This window comes from Papio anubis, chromosome 14 (assembly GCF_008728515.1).
Source record: "Papio anubis isolate 15944 chromosome 14, Panubis1.0, whole genome shotgun sequence".
In the NCBI taxonomy this organism is placed as follows: Eukaryota; Metazoa; Chordata; class Mammalia; order Primates; family Cercopithecidae; genus Papio; species Papio anubis.
Window position 1 is genome coordinate 68,524,505 of NC_044989.1, and position 20,924 is coordinate 68,545,428.

At 40.8% G+C, this 20,924-nt stretch overlaps 1 protein-coding gene across 1 annotated transcript; it reads left to right on the forward strand.

Moving 5' to 3' along the window:
- Positions 1-186: 186 nt before the first annotated feature.
- PNO1 (partner of NOB1 homolog) lies at positions 187-20,747 on the forward strand. Its single transcript, XM_021924894.2, has 7 exons — positions 187-492; positions 731-880; positions 3,165-3,248; positions 3,755-3,815; positions 4,039-4,156; positions 15,929-15,999; positions 17,310-20,747. The coding sequence occupies exons 1-7, from the start codon at positions 286-288 to the stop codon at positions 17,375-17,377; spliced, it is 759 nt and encodes a 252-aa protein (XP_021780586.1). The 5' UTR covers positions 187-285; the 3' UTR covers positions 17,378-20,747.
- The last annotated feature ends 177 nt before the right edge of the window (positions 20,748-20,924 follow it).

Below are 20,924 nucleotides of genomic sequence, written 5' to 3' on the forward strand. Positions count from 1 at the left end.
CACAAATTTCTTTATTGCGTTTACCCACTGCCTTTCGCACACATACATATTAGAGATTATAAAATGCTTGAGCTCGGAGTTGCACGGCTGGAGTGAGACCATGAGCATCAGGCATACCTTAGGACAGCCGAAATCCCGTTTTCCCCCGGCCCCAAATCCTGCAGGTCCCCGGCCTGTGACGTTTTAGGAAAGGGGCGGAGCTGCGGGGTTAGTTGACGGAGGCTGGGTCCTGCGCGGTGCAGCAGCGCACGTGTTTCAGCCGGAAGCGCCTTAAGATTCCGGGGGATGGAATCCGAAATGGAAGCGCAGAGCGCCGGGGCAGAGGAGGGCTTTACCCAGGTCACCCGTAAGGGTGGCCGGCGGGCGAAGAAACGACAGGCTGAACAGCTGTCCGCAGCGGGAGAGGGCGGGGATGCGGGCCAGATGGACACAGAGGAGGCCAGGCCGGCGAAGAGGCCCGTCTTCCCACCCCTCTGTGGGGACGGGCTCCTGGTATGTGGCTAGGACCCTAGGACAGCAACCAGGCAGGGGCCAGACGCGGATCAAGCCGGTGGCCTCTGGGGAATGTTGAAGCTGCGGTGGGGCTGTTCTGCCGCGATGCTCAGAGAGAAGTGATTCTTTGAAGTGTAACTAGTTCAGTTAAAGGAAGCCCTTTATGGATCAGATGTTATTTTACAACTCCATCACCATCCCTCCATAGCCTTTTGAGTTGTGTGTTCTTTTATTACAGAGTGGAAAAGAAGAAACAAGGAAAATTCCAGTCCCAGCTAACAGATACACACCATTGAAAGAAAACTGGATGAAGATATTTACTCCTATTGTGGAACATTTGGGACTTCAGATACGCTTTAACTTGAAATCAAGGAATGTAGAAATCAGGGTAAGGAAAATCTCAACCATTTCCCAATACACCAGGCTTTCTCTCCTACAGAGATGAAAAGGCGTGAATAGACTTTAGTTAATGGGACTTATTGTGTTGAATAGTTTTTGTCCAGTTTAAAAACTTACCATATTGAGTTTGAACTTCCCAAATGCCTTAAAAATCTGCGTTTGATACAAATATTAATTGAATTTGTAAATTAGTTCTGAGATCATACCAAAATACTGTCTCTGCTTCTGTGTATCTTTTGTAATGTTCTGTGTCAAATTCAGAAAAGGTCGAGTAAAGAGATTGTCATAAACAGAAGTAAGTAAATAATGAACATAAGTACTTGGTGCTTTACAAGAAGTATATACAGTCAGCGTCGGGGATATGTTATGGGATATGTTTTGTAAGATGACTTAGTCCTTGTGCGAAGAGTGTATTTACACAAACCTAGATGGCATGTGCATATTTATGTATTTTTTCATATGGAAAACCAAATGTTCCAGCACCATTACTATCAGTCATTTCATCTACTTGATCTGCATTGCCAGTATCCAGTGCCATATATCAGATTTCTGTATATTTTCCATTATACTGTTATGAGACCACCATGGTATGAGCAGTTGGTCATTGATCAAAATGTCATTATGCAGTGCATGACTGTGTTTTAATGGTGCTTTTTTGATAAAACTATTATTTTGATAAGAAACATATGCACATATGTGTGTGTGTGTGTGTGTATATATTTTTTTTTTAATTTTGCGCTTTCGCCCAAGCTGGAGTGCAGTGGCACGCTCTCGGCTCACTGTTAACAGGCGCCCGCTACCACACCTGGCTAATTTGTGTATTTTTAGTAGAGACTGGGTTTTAGCATGTTGGCCAGGCTGGTCTTGAACTCCTGACCTCAGGTGGTCCGCCCATCTCAGCCTCCCAAAGTGCTGGGATTACAGGCATGAGCTGCCCTGCCCGGCCTATATATGTGTATTTTAAATTCTATGCTGTCAATCCAGGAACTAGACATTTAAAATTAATTTACTTTGGGCTTTCTGTTCTGGGTGCCAGTTTCATACCAGAATGTCCATTTTTCAGTCATATCTTCAGTGCCTAAACTTTTCATGTGCTTTACTGTCCTATTTATTGCGGGATAATCACTTTGGATTCCACTAACATTTATTGATGCTGCCATATACCAGACACATAGTGGTATTACAACATGCTCTGCATCATTTAGTCTTCAGGATATTCCCATCTTAAAGATGTGAGGAAACTTGGCCATAGTCATCAGGCTAATAAGGGAAACTTCCTATTATACTAGTAGGGAACACTCAGGATCTTCTCCTCTGACCTCCTTATTTTACTGATGAGAAAACTCAAGACCTAAAGTAACTAGGAGACTTGTCTAAGGTCACATGTAGGATTGGAACTAGGGTCTAGTTCTAAATGGGAAAGCCCCGGGGACTTTGCCATTACACAAACCCATATGGTTTTAAATTTGTTGAGTACATGGTCTCCTCAACTAGATTGTGAATGTGCATGGTACAGTGGAGATAACAATTTTGAAATCAAACCTGTGTTTGAATCTTAGCATTTTTGCTTTTTAGTACTTTAGTTTCCTCACATGCAAAGGTAGTCATATGACTTAACATTCAAAGTTGTTGTGAGGGTTAGAGTTATGGTGTGTAAAGCATGTTATTTATAGTGCATGTTATTTACAGTGTGTGTTATTTACAGTGGTAGGCATTTTATGAATAACAGTTATTTCTGCATTTCTCAAATAAAGTTTGAGAACAGGTTCAGTGCTTCAGTTATTCTTTATTTCCCCAGTCAGCGGGTGCAGGTAGTGAGGCCTGGAGCTATTGGTTTAAGAAACATCAGCATGTAATTGATAACTAAGAAGATTAAGTCAGGAATCCCAGGGAAGACTGCCTTGAGAGAGAAGAGAAGAGGACAAGCTTGGGCATTGAAGGGATGGACAGAAGGTAGAGGTTCTTCAGAATGCAAGAAATTAGGTTGTGCCAGAGGAGTCTTGCTGTTAACCCCAAAATCTGATCATATAGTGTGGTTAGTTATTTGACACTCTTTGGGTGAAACAGCCAAGCTTTGGAGCTGGAAAGGTTTTGTTTTGCCAATAAAATATAGCACTTACCCAACCAGAACCTGTGTCACACAGATTATATTAGGGAAAGGTGGTGGTGAAGGAAATTCTCTGATAATGGGAAAGGACATTTCTAGTATTTCGTTAAGACATTTTCTGTTTGAGTCTCAACGGTATTTTGTACCCTTTTTTGTTTTTTAACAGACTTGTAAAGAAACCAAAGATGTTAGTGCTCTGACAAAAGCAGCTGATTTTGTGAAAGCTTTTATTCTAGGCTTTCAGGTGGAGGTGAGTAATTCTATGATATCTAAAATGGGGACTTGAAAAATACTCAATGTGAACATCTCAATGGATTAGGCATTAAAAAAAAAAAAAAAAAAAAGGCCAGGCGCAGTGGCTCACACCTGTAATCCCAGCACTCTGGGAGGCCGAGGCAGGTGGATCACTTGAGGCCAGGAGTTCGAAACCAGCCTGGCCAACATGGCGATGCCCTCCGTCTCTACTAAAATTACAAAAAAATTAGCCGGGTGTGGTGGCACAAGCCTGTGGTCCCAGCTACTCGGGAGTCTGAGGTGGGACAATCACTTGAACCTGGGCGGCAGAGGTTGCAGTGAGCCAAGATCACACCACTGCACTCCAGCCTGGGTGACAGCGTAAGACTGTGTCTCCAAAAAAAAAAAAAAAAGCTTTCTAGCTCTAGAGTTTGTGGATTTTCGTTCCATAGTGCTTTGCACTTTACTCTTTTTCAGGTGTGCAAACGGAAGGGGCTTCACAGTGTTTGTTTTATATTATAGGATGCACTTGCCCTCATCAGGTTGGATGACCTCTTCCTAGAGTCTTTTGAAATTACAGATGGTGAGTGTGTGGTGGTCTGTGCTCTTGTGTCGCTGACTTTATATTGTGATGTGACTCTCAGTTTTCTAATAGCATCAATTGAGCTGTATTTTTAGCAACTTTTTAATATGTATATATACACTTTGTGTCATTTAGAGAAATTTAGTTTATAATTAAACTTCATGTGGAAGTGGGTGGTGCACTAGAATGGCTTGCCTCCTGAGATGTTGCTTTTCTTGTTTAGTTAAACCCCTAAAGGGAGACCATCTATCCAGGGCAATAGGAAGAATCGCTGGCAAAGGAGGAAAAACCAAATTCACCATAGAGAATGTGACACGGACGCGGATAGTTTTGGCTGATGTGTAAGTATCTGATCTTGAGAAAATTATTGTCATAATTTTTATTTGATCTTTTAAGAAAGTCGTAACAGTTGTATTTCATGTATAATGTTGCTGCTAAATCTTTGTCAGTACAGATGCTCATAAACCCATTGTAAATTGAAAATATCAGAAGTCTAAAGTGCATTTAATATACCTGACTTGTGGAACATTATAGCTTAGCCTAGCCTATCATAAACGTGGTCAGAACACACATTAGCCTACAGTTGGGCAAAGTCATCCAACACAAATTCTACTTTGTGACAGAGTGTTGAATACTGTACTAAAAATGAAAAACAGAATGGTTGTATGTGTACTTGAAGTAGAGCGTTCTGAATGTGTATCAGCTTTGCACCCTTGTAAAGTTGAAAAATCCCAGTTCAAACCATGTTAAGTTGGGAATCATCTGTATACTTTTGGGTGAATAGCCACCAACTTTGAAAGAGGCTTAAGTTGAGAAAATTTCAGAAATTGTGTATTTTCTCATTTAACAATGAGGAAATGTTACAAATGCTATGAAAAGAAATTATTATTACAGATGAAGATTTACATAGTATCTCGGGTTGGGCGCAGTGGCTCACGCCTGCAATCCCAGCACTTTGGGAGGCCGAGGTGGGTGGATCACCTAAGGTCAGGAGTTCGAGACCAGTCTGGCCAACATGGTGAAACCCCATCTCTACTAAAAATACAAAAATTAGCTGGGCGTGGTGGCGTACACCTGTAGTCCCATCTACTCGGGAGGCTGAGGCAGGAGAATCACTTGAACCTGGGAGGAGGAGGAGGTTGCAGTGAGCCGAGATCGTGCCACTGCACTCCAGCCTGGGTGACAGAGCGAGACTCTGTCTCAAATAAATACATACATACATACATACATACATACTCAAGGGAATCTATTAAATTAGTAGGGGAGAACAAGCAATCAGTATTTTGGATGCCCTTGTGAGTCTTTAGAAATATATATATCTATTTTCTATATATATATATATATATATATGTTAAGGCCTTTTATAAAGTGAGGGGAATATTGTACGTTAGGCAAAACTAGAGAGCAGTTATATGTGAACATAAATAAGATGATAGGAGCTTAAAATAAAGGTGCCGGAAGTGAAGCTGGGATTACCCCTGTCTGAGGTTGAAGCTGCCCAGGCTGGGGATCTTACTGGCAGATGGCTCAGAGATTATGTAATGCTGTGAAGTTGGGAAACTGAACAGTTGACTGAGAGGAGGAGGGTTCTGCCTGCAACTCAATCATGAAATAATTTCATTTAATATCTCAGTTTTACTCTAAACTGAAGGACTCCTTATTATATAAAATCTAAATTTTGTATATTCTTTACACTTTAAGGATAACTATAGTACTGTGTTGGTGGCCCTCTTAACCTGAAGCCAGGAATATAATTTTATTTTTTGATCTTTATGGATTGAGTCTAGATTCAGAAATACGGAGGCTTGGGAGAAGCATTCAAAAATGTGGAAATGCACACCATATGTAAAACTATGGCCAAGCATGGTGGCTCACGTCTATAATCCCAGCACTTTGGAAGGCTGAGGCAGGTGGATGGCTTGATCTCAGGAGTTTGAGACTAGCCTGGGCAACATGGTGAAACCCCTTCTCTAAAAAAAAAATACAGAAATTAGCCAGGTGTGGCGGCCCACACCTGTAGTCCCAGCTACCTGGGAGGCCGAAGTGGGAGGATCACCTGAGCCCAGAAGGTGAAGCTGCATTGAGCCGCGGTCATGCCACTGTACTCAACCGTCGGTGACAGAGTGAGACTCTAACAAAATAAAAAGAAAAATACCACATATAGTCTGGGCACAGTGGATCATGCCTATAATCCCAGCACTTTGGGAGGCCAAGGTGGGAGGAAGGATTGCTTGAGCCCCGAAGTTCAAGACCAGTCTGGGCAACATAGGGAGATCCCATCTCTACAAAAAAATACAAAAATTAGGCAGGCGTGATTGTGCACACCTGTAGCCCTAGCTACTCAGGAGGTTCAGGTGGGACGATTGCTTGAACCCAGGATGTCAAGGCCACAGTGAACCATGATGGCACCCCTGCACTCTAGCCTGGGTGACAGAGTGAAACCCTGTTTCCAAAAAATAAAAAGTTAATTAATTTTAAAAAATCCATATATAGATGCTCCTCACCGTATGGTGGGGTTATATCCAGATAAACCTGTTGTAAATTAAAGATCTCATAAGTCAGAAGTTCATTTGATATCATAGGATACTACTCTTTGAAAATTGAAGAGCATTCTGAATGTATATCACTTTGGCACAATTATAAAGTCAAAAAAAAAATCTTCAGTTAAGTCATGGACTGGCTGAGTAGCCCTGAAAGCTTTCATGAATTTAGAAATCCATGGCCTGCCGCGATGGCTCACATCTGTCATCCTAGCACTTTGGGAGGTCGAGGCGGGCGTATCACCTGAGGTCAGGAGTTCAAAACCAGCCTGGCCAACATGGTGAAATACAAAAAAACTAGCCTGGCGTGGTGGCACATGCCTGTAATCCCAGTTACTTGGGAGACTGAGGCAGGAGAATTGCTTGAACCTGGGAGGCATAGACTGCAGTGAGCCAAAATCACGCCACTGCATTCCAGCCTGGGCAACAGACTCCGTCTCGAGAAAAAAAAAAAACAAAAAAGGCCAGTGTGGTGCCTCACATCTGTAATTTCAGCACTTTGGGAGGCTGAGGTGGGTGGATCACCTGAGGTCAGGAGTTCAAAACCAGCCTGGGCGACAGACTCTATCTCAAAAAAATAAATAAATAAATTTAGAAATCTAAAACTGTAACTGATTTGCCAATGAAATTATATAGTTAGTCTGTCATTAAGTTTATTACTGGTAAATTTATAAGTATATTTATAAGTGTTAACCTAAAATTTACTAGTTAAACCAACTTTTTAAAAGTTTATTGTGGCATAATTTACACACAATAAAATTCTCCTGTTTTGAGTATCCAGTTCAATGAGTTTTTGGCAAATGTTGTGTATTGTAGTCCCATGACACTCATACAGTTCTCTTACCCTGAAAGTTCCCTCGTGCATGTTTGTGGTCAATTGCCTGCCCCCACCCTGTTTCAGGACAACCACTCCTCTAATTTCTGTCACTCTTTATTTTACATTTTCTAGAAATTCATATAAATGGAAATATATGGTATGTAGGCTTTGGTGTGTGACTTCTCTTAATTAGCATGTTATTTTGAATTTCTCCATTTTGTTGGGTGTATCAGTAGTTCCTTTTTATTGGCAAGTACTATTTCATTGCACAGGTATACTGTTGACCCTTCAATATTGCAGGGATTAGGAATGCTGAACCCCCAACATGGTTGAAAATCCATGTATGACTTGACTCTCCCAAAACTTAACTACTCCTGCTTTTGGCTGGAAGCTATTCCAATAACAAATAGTTGATAAACATATATTTTGTATGTTTTACGTATTATATACTGTACTCTTTCATAAAGTAAGCTAGAGAAAAGAAAATGTTAAGAAAATTATAAGGAAGAGAAAATCTATTTACTATTCATTAAGTGGAAGTGGATTATCATAAAGGTCTTCATCCTTGTCTTCATGGTGAATAAGCTGAGGAGGAGGAAGAAGGGTTAATCTTGCTGTTTCATGGGTGGCGGAGGTGGAATACGTTGAAGGGGAGGCAGGAGAGGCAAGCGTACTCTGGAACTTTACAGAAATACATTGTAATTTCTGACTTTTTTGTGCTTTCCTTCTCTAAAAATGTTTCTGTAGGGTACCAGTCTTCCTCCACAGTTTGTTTAGTTTTAGTGCCCACATCATAAAAGGGTCTGTGTCATAAAAGATGTCAAAAGCATCTTGAATAATCAGAAACCTTCTGCCAAATTGCCTAATGTCACCTTGTTTTCTGACACTGCTGCTTCTACATCATCTTTCCTCATCACCCATCACTGCTTCAGAAGCACTCACCTCCATCAGGTCGTCTTCTGTTAATTCCTCTGGCATAGTGTCTGTTACCTCTTAGTTTCTCCGAGATCTGTATCTTGAAACCCTTCACCCCTCATTTCTGGCCATATCCGCAGTCTCTTTCATGATTTCTTGTTTGGCTCTGTCGTAGATCCTGTACTGTTATGCAAAACCTCTGGACATGGTTTTCTCCAGCAGGAATTTATAGTTGCAAGCGTGAGGCTTTCACAGCTCTTTCCATAATAGTGACAGCGTCTTCAGTGGTTATAGTACTTCCAGACTATGATGTTCTTTCCATCGAGTTCTCTTCCATAGCATTGACACTGTTTTCCATAGAGCACTGTATGTGATGAACCTTAAAGATCTTTATGACTACCTGTTCTGGAGGCTGAATTAGAGCGTGTTTAGGTGCAAGGAGACCACGTTGTTGCCTTTCAGTGTTGAACTCATGGGGTTCTGGGTGGCTGGGACATTGTTCAATAGCAAAAGAACTTTAAAAGGCATTCCTTACTGGCAAGATAACTTCCTGACTTCAGGGACAAGGCATTGATGGAATCAATCCAGAAAAGAGCTCTCCTTGTGCAAGCCATCCAGACGACAGGCCTCTGGCGTTACCTTTTCCCTTCAAGGATCAGGGTTAGCAGCTTTATAGATAAGAGCAGTCCTGATCATAAACCTGACTGCATTTGCACAAAACAGTAAAGTTAGCCTAGCCCTTCCTGCCTTAAATCCTGGTGTTTGCTTCTCTTCTTTACTAATAATTGCCCTTTGTGATATTTTTTTCCAGAACAGGACATTTTTCATCTGCACAAAAAACCTGTTCAGGCAGATATTATTTCTCCTCAATGATTTTCTTAATGGCGTCTGGGAACTTGTCTGCTGCCCTTTGGTGAGCAGAAGCTGCTTCTCCTGTTATCCTGACATTTTTAAAGCCACCTCTTTCTAACATTATCAAACCATCCTTTGCTGGCATTAAGTTCTCCAGCTTTAGATCCTTCACTTTCCTTTTGCTGTAAGTTGTCATATAATGACTTAATTTTTTCTCCATCATATTAGAGTCTGTAGATATGTCTTTCTTAGAACAATCCTGCACCCACATAAAAGCTGCATTTCCAATTTGAGATTGTCAACAAAAGAATCACAAGATCTATAAATTTGGAGAGGAAACTTTATTTCTTATAAAGGGTTGCTCTGCAGGGTGGCCATTCTGACAGGCTGGGAAGTATACCCTTCAGCAGAGACCAAAAGCAGGCACTTTGAAGGAGGAAAGAATGAGACAGGAATTTATGCTGAATGGGTTGGCCAGTATACTTATTTAACAGGTTATAGGAGGAGCTATGAATATAAGAGGGGTCCTAATGCTTGTATACTGAATAAATGTAACATACGACCCCTGGTTGCTTTGTGGGGGAGACTTAACATTTAAAATATGTGACAGTTAGGTCCTGTACATTACAAGATGAAGTAGGGACAAGGAGGTGAAGACTGAATGCACTGCCTTTGGAAGCTGGTAGAACCAGTCCATGGTCAGTGATCTCTTACCAGGAGAATGTTACTGGGATCAGTCTCTTGTCCAATCAAAGCTGTAGTTACGGTTTGTGGAACAGAGTGTGGGAAGAGGGAAGCTGGGGTCAATCTGTATCTAACTATTGGTGAGCTGTAATTGTTTTAATATTGTTTATCATAAGGCCAGTGCTTGTTAAGCTGCTAGAGAAAAAAATATCCTGTGGCAGTTAGAATGTCATTTACTCTTTTTTTTTTCTTTTTTTTTCTTTTATTTATTTATTTATTTATTTATTTATTTATTTATTATTATTATACTTTAAGTTCTAGGCTACATGAGCATAACGTGCAGGTTTGTTACATATGTATACTTGTGCCATGTTGCTGTGCTGCACCCATCAACTCGTCAGCACCCATCAACTCGTCATTTACATCAGGTATAACTCCCAATGCAATCCCTCCCCTCTCCCCCCTCCCCATGATAGGCCCCGGTGTGTGATGTTCCCCTTCCCGAGTCCAAGTGATCTCATTGTTCAGTTCCCACCTATGAGTGAGAACATGCGGTGTTTGGTTTTCTGTTCTTGTGATAGTTTGCTAAGAATGATGGTTTCCAGCTGCATCCATGTCCCTACAAAGGACACGAACTCATCCTTTTTTATGGCTGCATGGTATTCCATGGTGTATATGTGCCACATTTTCTTAATCCAGTCTGTCACTGATGGACATTTGGGTTGATTCCAAGTCGTTGCTATTGTGAATAGTGCCACAATAAACATACGTGTGCATGTGTCTTTATAGCAGCATGATTTATAATCCTTTGGGTATATCCCCAGTAATGGGATGGCTGGGTCATATGGTACATCTAGTTCTAGATCCTTGAGGAATCGCCATACTGTTTTCCATAATGGTTGAACTAGTTTACAATCCCACCAACAGTGTAAAAGTGTTCCTATTTCTCCACATCCTCTCCAGCACCTGTTGTTTCCTGACTTTTTAATGATCGCCATTCTAACTGGTGTGAGATGGTATCTCATTGTGGTTTTGATTTGCATTTCTCTGATGGCCAGTGATGATGAGCATTTTTTCATGTGTCTGTTGGCTGTATGAATACCACACATCTACAGCCATCTGATCTTTGACAAACCTGAGAGAAACAAGAAATGGGGAAAGGATTCCCTATTTAATAAATGGTGCTGGGAAAATTGGCTAGCCATAAGTAGAAAGCTGAAACTGGATCCTTTCCTTACTCCTTATACGAAAATTAATTCAAGATGGATTAGAGACTTAAATGTTAGACCTAAAACCATAAAAACCCTAGAGGAAAACCTAGGTAGTACCATTCAGGACATAGGCATGGGCAAAGACTTCATGTCTAAAACACCAAAAGCAACGGCAGCAAAAGCCAGAATTGACAAATGGGATCTCATTAAACTAAAGAGCTTCTGCACAGCAAAAGAAACTACCATCAGAGTGAACAGGCAACCTACAGAATGGGAGAAAATTTTTGCAATCTACTCATCTGACAAAGGGCTAATATCCAGAACCTACAAAGAACTCAAACAAATTTACAAGAAAAAAACAACCCCATCAAAAAGTGGGCAAAGGATATGAACAGACATTTCTCAAAAGAAGACAGTCATTTACTCTTTAAGTGTAGGGTGTGTGACAACCCTTGCCCGGGTGGTCTTAGGTCTTGTTTACAATTTGGTGTCTTATTGCCATAGTCTGTTCTGTCTTGCCTGGGGTCCTAGGGGAAGATAAAGGGGTTTTTGGCAAAACTGCAGGTGTTGTCACATCTGCTGTTGTAGCTGCAGTGACACCTCCATGAATTTTTTCTTTTTTTACAATGGGTCCTATGGTATAGTCATTTATCTTGAAGTGGCGGGCAGCTGCAGCTACAGGCCTCAGTCAACAGTACATGTGAAGCAATTCAGCTTTTCTTTTTTTTTTTTTTTTTTTTTTTTTTGAGATGGAATCTCCCTCTCTCGCCAAGGCTGGAGTGCAATGGTGCAATATCGGCTCACTGCAACCTCTGCCTCCTGGGTTCAATGGATTCTCCTGCCTCAGCCTCCCAAGTAGCTGCGACTATAGGCGTGTGCCATCATGCCTGGCTAAATTTTTTGTATTTTTAGTAGAGACGGGGTTTCGCTGTGTTAGCCAGGATGGTCTCAATCTCCTGACCTCATGATCCACCCGCCTCAGCCTCCCAAAGTGCTGGGATTACAGGCGTGAGCCATCGCACTTGGCCAGTTCAGCTTTTTCTTGAGGTGTCATGACTTTTCTGTGCTTCTTTGGAGCACTCCCAACATCACGAGTGGCACTTTGTGTGGGGCCCACGTTGTGTAGGTCACATGGTCTCAAAGCTTGCAGTATGCACTAAGTTTAAAAATAGGCAAGAACCGTGAGAGATCACTTTCTACTGTGAGAGACAATTTATTGGAGAGTCAAAACTGCTCATGGGAGATGATCAGCATCACATGGCATTCTAAGTGGATACTTGCAACACCTGAGCTCACCACAAGAGCAGTAGGTGGAAGCTGTGAAATTGTCGTACAGTATGCACTACAGATAATTTTATGGAGTTATGATTTAATACTGCATCTTTGCATTTGTTTCCGTTTCTGTTGACTACAAATGGCACCATACATGGCTTGTGTTTGTGTGTGTAAGTTTTGATTGATTTTAACTTTTTTTAATGGTAGTAAATAAGATAGACTAGTATCTACATATAATTTATGCATTCATGACATAGCTTTTTCTAATTTTTTTTTTTTTACATTTCTACAGTACTCAGCTCCTCTCTGGGTTTTTTTCAAGTCTCTAAAATATCTTCCAATATATGTGTTGAAAAAAGTTTGTGTGTAACGACCCGTGCAGTTCAAATCTATTATTCAAAAGTCAGCTGTACTATATTTTGTTTGTCCAGTCACAGTAGATGGACATTTGGGTTGTTTTCAGCTTGTGGTTGTTATGAATAATGGCGCTACTGAATTACTTATGTCTTTTGTGTTTTCTTACAAACTAAATTACAGACTACTTGAAATTAAGAGATGTACTATCTCTTGCTTTTGCTATAGACAGGCTAGTTGGAAATCCACGTTTAAAAGTTTATATTAATTATAATAAAGCTGTAAGATGGGCTGTTATGTACCTATAAAAGGTATTTTTGATGAGTTGCTAATAACCTGATAAAATACAGTATAATGCGAGCCAGATAGAAAACTAAAAACAATTGGTTCCAGGTATATTTAATATAGCAGATGGGAAATGATGTTGCCTCTGTGTCTTGAAGCCTCCATTCCTTTCCAACTGTTGCCCCATTACTTTGGTTCTTTCTGCAGCAAAACTACTCCCACTTTATCTGTTCTTTTTGTCTTTATTTCCTCATCTGTCATGCTCTGTTTTAAATAATTTTAATCAAAGTTAAACATACACATAGTTTTAAAAAGCCAAAAATTGGCCGGGCGCCGTGGCTCACGCCTGTAATCCCAGCACTTTGGGAGGCCGAGGCAGGCGGATCACAAGGTCAGGAGGTTGAGACCATCCTGGCTAACACGGTGAAACCCCATCTCTACTAAAAGTACAAAGAATTAGGCAGGTGTGGTAGCGGGAGCCTGTAGTCCCAGCTGCTCGGGAGGCTGAGGCAGGAGGATGGCATGAACCTGGGAGGCAGAGCTTGTGGTGAGCTGAGATCGCTCCACTGCACTCCAGCCTGGGCGACAGAGTGAGACTCTGTCTCAAAAAAGAAAAAAAACAAAAATGTCTGCTGCCTACCTCCATTTCACCCTTTTCAGGGGAACCAATTTCAACTCTTTTAGCTTATCTTAAAAAATTATTTACCTCTGTATTTCCAGATATTTTGTTCATACAGTTCATATACAGTTTTATTTTTCAGATTCACTATTGACATTCTACCATCAAAGATGAAGGTTTAGCTGTCTTTCACTCCCTTACTTCCACCACGTACACTCAGCCTTTCTGACACTCCGATTTATTCTTCTTTGTCCTCCTGATGGTCCCCTTGTGGTTTTTGTTAGATTAATGTTCAGTATTACCTGAAAACAGAAATCAGTGCTCAGTGTACTTATAGCTGAGCCAGGTGAAGAACCAGGTGAAATACTGTGACTGCCTTATCTTTCTTTTGCAGCATTGTTTTCACTTGAGGAAGTAACTCTTTTGTGTCTATCTCCTTTCTTCTCTTTCATCCTACTAATTCAGTAAGAAGCTACACGTTGTATCTCCTCTTGATGTATTTGAATGCATCTAATATTTGAGAAATCTCTCCTGGAGAGGTCTATTCCCCAAACGCCCCCCTGCTCTCTGCCTGCATTCTGGCTGCACAGCCATCATCCTGGGTTCCCTGTCCCCTGCCTCTTGGAGTCTCTTTCTCGGAGTTCTGCTTCTTGATATTCCCGCTGCTGATTCAGGCAGCAGTTGACTTGGGTCTGCACAGTCAGTTCTGTCTCCTCCATCTGCTTTACACCTTTCTGGACTTTGCTACTGTTATCACTCTCTTCTTCCTTTTGGGCTTATATCTTTATTGTCATTTTAGTGGAGTTTGGGGAGGAGCATTTGTAAATGTTTGTTTTGTTCATCTGCAGGTGTCTGGAGAAAGAGCATTACAGAGGAAGGGGAAAGCACAAAGATCTTAAGTCGAGGGCACATCTGGCAGTGAGCAAGGAGGCTTGGCCAAGGACGAAAGGGAGAGAGTGGAGAGTGATAGATGAGGTCAAAAATAATAGGGCCTTGAGGTCCTCATAAGGACTTTGGCTTTTACTCTGAGTGAATAGAAAGTCATTGGATGATTGTGAGCAGAGGAAGGAGGTGGGATATGAGGGGGCGAGGGGCAGTGAAGGTGGGTAGGATCCATAGATGGGAGGTCCTGGGATGGGAGTGAAGGATTATTTGTGTTGATAGGAGCTGGAATGACAGAAAGTGGTGGAGGGAGAGTTGGATGTTTGAAATCGAAATTATAGGGGGTTGTAGTTTTTGGTAATGACTAAGTCCAGGGTGTGACCATGGATGTAAGAGGCTGGAGTAGGGTGGACAATACCCCGTGTTGGCATAAAGAGTGTATCAAGGACCTCAGAGGCTGGCATGTTGGGATTATCATCTTCGTGGGTATTGACATGATTGAGCATGGAGATGGGAATAGCAAGAGAAAGACAGCAAGCCAGGAGCTGACGTCTTCACAGGTGATCTGCAGGGGCAGCTGAGGACCCCAGCCAGGCAGAGTGGGGGGTGATGTGGCCTGAGAGCGGATGCAAAGCCAAAGGGTTTTCAGGGAGGTAGGAGGGAGAGCATGTGGTCTGGATGTGGCATGAAGGCACCTGCTCCTCCCCAGGCCCCAGAGGTACCTGGTTTGTGGAGGAAAAACGCAACCATTTGAGATCTGGCCTTAGTTAAAGCCAGAAGGTGAAGGGAATATTAACAGGGGTTGAAGATACAGAAGCTTTAGCTGATAACTGTTGTACAGGGCACAGTGAAAACAGTTTGGAAGATGGACTCAAAAAGGCAAATTTGTCATTCGGTAAAGAATGCCCATTAAAAGGGTCTAAATGATCCTCAGAGCCCTGAAGAAATTTAGATAATCTTTAGAAAACTTTGCAGTTGAAAACCAGTTATGTTGACATTGAGTACAGTGTTGCATTTATGGGTTTTCAGTAACCAGCTTAGCCAGTGTGTCGTCTTGGGCAGGCTTTTTGATTTCTTATAAACTTCCTTCCTCATCTGTAAAACAGGAAGGTCATGTGAGGATTAAATGAGGGCATGTATACAAAGCCCTGGCACATAAAGCATTCATGGGATGGGAGCCATCATTAACGAATAATCTTCACAAACTTTACTTTTTCAAAAAATTCTGTCTTTTCTAATAATTTTTTATTGGTATACAATTTATATATCATAAAATTCACCCTTTTAAAAAGTGGTTTTTAGTATATTTGTGGAGTTGTGTAGCCATAACCACTGCCCTCGTTAAAGAATCTGACTCAAATATGATTTTCCAGCATTTTTGGAGTACAGGACTTAGGTAAGGAAGTGCTTTTTTGTTTACAATGTCTTTTTTTTTTTTTTTTTTTTTTTAGAGAGGGTTTTGGTCACTCAGGTTGGCATGCTGGCACTCTACAGGCACGTGCTACTACACCCAGCTGTTGAATTTTTTTGTAGAGATGGGGGTCTCATTATGCTGTCCAGGCTTGTCTCAAACTCCTGGCCACAAACCATCTACCTGCCTTGGCCTCCCAAAGTGCTGGGATTACAGGTGTGAGTCATTGCATCCCAGCCACTAATTTGTCTCATTTTATTTCTTTCAGGAAAGTTCACATCCTTGGCTCCTTCCAAAACATCAAGATGGCAAGAACTGCCATTTGCAACCTAATCTTGGGTAATAGCAGTTTCTTTCTTTGGTGTTTTCTCTGGGAGGGATAAGGAGTTAATTGCGGAAGTCAAAACTACATTTGCAAAGCAATTTGGGGTAATATTAAAGATAGCAAGTAGAAACCCTTGGGAGTTGGCAAAGGTGGGCCTAGAGAAGGAAGTAGAATTTTTTTTTTTTTTTTTTTTGAGCCTGAGTCTCACTGTGTTGCCTAGGTTGGAGTGCAGTGGCATGATCTTGGCTCACTGCAACCTCTGCCTCCCAAGTTCAAGCGATTCTCCTGCCTCAGACTCCTGAGTAGCTGAGACTAAAGGTGCATGTCACCACGCCCGGCTAATTCTTGTATTTTTAGTAGAGACGGGGTTTCACCATATTGGCCAGGCTGTTGTGGGACTCCTGACCTTGTGATCCACCCACCTCAGCCTCCCAGAGTGCTGGGATTACAGGTGTGAGCCACTGCACCCAGCCAGAAGTAGAAATATTTTTGCTTAGATTCCATTTGTCTGCAAGAGAAGAGAAAGTGTTTATTGGGTAATATTGCTTAAATCTTTGCTGCTTTCCTGATAAGGTGCAGAGAAAAACCATTCCAGAATAGCAGGGAACATCACATTTTAGGTTCAACCAAGGAGGAGCTGCTGAACAGCTTCAGTTAATTTAATTGATCCACTTAACCCATTTTCTTGATCCTGCAGCACAGTCAGTTACCTTCTGATAAGAGTTACAGGATCTTAGCGGCTTGCTCAGAAAATTGGGATTCTCTGGTTCCCAGGCCTCAGTGATTGGCTTCTTTTTGAAATATTTTAACAACACAGTGCCTTTCGCTCTTAGAAGTTTAAAATATTTTTTGGAGAATATTTCGGTATTATTTCCTATAAGGTTTTTTTTTTTTTTGGTAATTTCAAGAAAATGTCTCTGTTCTTTCTAGGGTTCTAGACCCTTTTTCATGTTACAGTCTGCCCTCTGTATCTGCAAGGTCCACATCTGTGGATTGAACCAATGGCAGATCAGATACTCAGAAAAATACATATAAAAATCACTGCAAATTAAAAATAATACAAATTTTAAAACACAATACAGTATTAACTATTTACATAGCATTTACATTGTATTAGGTATTATAAATAATCTAGAGATGATTCAAAGTATATGGGAGGATGTGTGTAGTTAATGTGCATATTTTTTATATAAGAGACTTGAGCATTCAAGGCTTATGGTGTCTGTGGAAGTCCTGAAACCAGTCTTCCTTAGACACTGAGGGGTGACTGTAGGCTCTATAAGTGTGAGTCTATTTGTGTAAATACTTTTTTCCCCCTTTGCAGGAAATCCTCCTTCCAAGGTTTATGGCAATATTCGAGCTGTGGCTAGCAGATCAGCAGATCGATTCTGATTTCAAGTCAGAGACTTTTTATCTTGCCTTTGGACTCTGGAGAAAAATACTTTACGAGGGGTCGGTCACAAGAAACCATCTGAAGAATTTCAGTCATTTGAAGCCTCTGTCCCTTCTTCCATTCTCAGCCAGAAGCATAAACAGAAAAGAAAGATTTAAGAGTATTCACACTCAACAGGTTTTAGAATAATTTAAATATCAAAAATTGATTCTATTATACTTACACATTAGGTATAATTTATCATTTATCTGAAATTACATGTAGCAGATTACATAGTCTGTAATCCTCAGAGGGAAACTTCTTTAAACAAGAAGTTAAAACAGCTCTATATGAATAAGTTTAAACAGCTCTGTATGAATTTATACTTTTATATTTATAAATTTATAACTTCATAAAAATTTATAAACATTTCTTCTTTATAATTGTAATTTAATAGATTATCTCAGAAAAACCTCTCTGAATGATAACCCTTCCTTACTACTGGGTGATGTGTAAATATTTGTTGGGGGACAGGGTCTCACTTTGTCACCCAGGCTGGAGTTCAGTGGTACGATCTCAGCTTACTGCAGCCTCTACTTCCTGGGTTCAAGTGATCCTCCTGCCTCAGCCTCCCTAGTAGGTGGGACTACAGGTGTCCACCACCATGCTTGGCTAATATTTTGTATTTTTTGTAGAGATGGGGTTTCACCATGTTGACCAGGCTGGTCTCGAACTCCTGACCTCAAATGATCCATCCGCCTCGGCCTCCCAAAGTGCTGGGATTACAGGCATAAGCCACTGTGCCTGGCCTTGATGTGTGAATATTTGAGAGGTCATAAGCAGTGGTTTTGGCTATACTGTACTACACCGTATACATCAGTAAGAGCTCATCTTGGAACCTGTTTTGCAGTTTTAAAAATTAAAGACCTACATCACAGGGTTGATGTGAAGAAAGTTTTATTTTTCAAATGAGTATTTAATGAAAGTATACATAACCAGTGTTGGGTATACAGATGCTTCTCAACTTACGATGGGTTTATGTCCAGATAAGCCCATTGTGAGTTGAAAATACCAAACGTCGAACATCACAGCTTAGCCTACCTTAAAAGTGCTCCGAACACTACATTAGCCTTGGGCAAAATTACACTTGGGCAAAATCGTCTAATACAGAGCCTATTTTATAATAAAGTATGTTGAATGTTTCACATAATTTTTGAAGATTACATTGAAAGTGAAAAACAGAATGGTTGGGTACTTGAAGTACAGCTTCTACTGAATGAATAATTCTGAAGTTGAAAAATAGAACCATCATAAAGTCTTTTTCCTCTAGTTAAGGTGAGATGTTTTTTCCCACCCAAAAAACTATACTCTATAAATTCAGATTAGCTCATTTCTGCGTGTTTAAATAGTATGATTATACATTATAAACTGGAGGGAACTTTATTAAATGTGACTTTGATACTTCTTTTGTGTATCTCTAAAACCCTTGATGAAAACATGTAAACTTCAGTGATGGGAGTATTAGAAAGTTCATGTAGGAACTAAAAGAAAAATTGTTACGCTTATTTCCTTTATATCAGTTACATATGCCACTGTTCTAAGCTAGTTTGTACAGTACGTGGGATTGGATATACTTAAATGTTTTTAAAAATGTCATTCATTCATTAATGCTTTTTTTTGCAAAATACTCAACTGGGAATCCAACTGGAAATTGCAGAGTATGTCCCACCTCAAATTATTTTTCTATCCTCTGGCAATAGCAGCATGGAGCAAGGATGTGTACAATGGTATCAGATCCTTTTACTCATACCTTTTTGAAAAAGAGATTTGGGACTTTTTAAATTCTGGAGTCTGTACAGGTTTCCAGAGGTACTTTCCTGGGGAATGGGTCCATGCCTGTAATCAGGTTTTCCAAGCACTTGGACTGAATTGAACGATTGCTAGGTGACCATAAATGTTTTGAATCGACTTTGAAGGAACGGAGCAGGCAGGAAGTTAAAAGCATCATTTCAACTGGGAAAATACGGGTTATCTGTATTAAAGGGAAATAATATTTTGGTATTATCCAAATTACTTCCTTTTGAAGATTTCCTATGTAATTACAACTGTCAGTAATACAAGAGAGCAAATATATTTCCCTAGCAGCTGCTAAAATTTGGAATGCTGAACTTCGGTTTAAGGACTGCTTTGGACCCCCCTACTTAGTTAAGTGTTCGTATCTCCTGTTCCCCAAAAGTAGTACTACTACTACTTGGGGCTTTTGAAAAGGGAGAGAAAATGTTAGGGGGAACCCAACTAATAATTCTTGGGATGGGAAAGTATGAAGACGGAATAGAGGTAATAAATTTGACCATCATACTGGCTTCCAGGTTCTTAACCTGGATCAAATAATTTCATTAAACCCTTCTCTAAGGCCAAGACACTAAATCTAATACTTCCAACCTTACCTGTTTCTATGGCACTTGTCCCTCTATGTTGTAATTATTGTGTCTGCCTGCCACCCTAAGGCTACTTACGATTTTGGATACTCAGTATCTGGTACGATTTCCTGACATACACTTTACATATGTATTCATTGATACATTGCCTGGGGGATGGGCCTGAGAGAATAGCATTTTCTTAGGTATTCGTGGCTGACAAGGGAGACCCATGGGGTTTCCTCCCAGTCACTTGCTCCAGAAGATTTGGGCTCCAACTCTCATGTCACCTAGAACTAGGATGGTATGTATGAAAGCTCATGCTCCTTGGATATTCATCTTGTCTACTTTTAAGACTGTTAGAAATAGGTTAAAAAAAGGGCTGGGTGCGGTGGCTTAAGCCTGTAATCCCAACACTGGGAGGCCAACGTGGGAGGACTGCTTGAGCCCAGTTTGAGACCAGCCTGGCAACATGACAACACCCTGTCTTAACAAAACAAAACAAAAACAGCCAGGCACTGGCATGCATCTGTGGTTCCAGCTACTCTGGAGGCTGAAGTGGGCGACTGCTTGACCTCAGAAGACTGAGACTGCAGTAAGCCTTAATCATGCCACTGCACTCCAGCCCAGATGAACAACAAAAGATCCTGTCTCAAAAACAAAAAAACAAACAAAAAAAACAAAAAACAAAAGGGAGCGGGGCGGGGGGCTTGGGGCTTAAATTCATCTACTTGCTTAGACTTAACCTTTATTCCTGGGATGTTTTAACAAGTCACATAACCCATTGTTAACTAGTGCACATCTGGCGATACAGGTATTCTGGATATAAAATATCCCCAACTTCTCTGGGCCAGGGATGTCATTTGCGGGAGCATCTCAAGTGCCTATTACAGTGATGGACATGTAGGGGCTGTAAATAAATGAAATAATGACTAAATGAAAGCAGTTACCAAATAAATGAAGTCTCAAGAAATACCAATTTTACCTTTTACACAGTGACAAAACACTGAATAGCACTTATTATAAAATCACAACCTGCATAAACAGTATCACATTAATTTATTATTTATTGGGTAAACACTAAGAGCTAGGTAATGCTCCAGACAACTAGGCTGGGGCTATCAGTGAACAAGAGACAAATCACTACCCT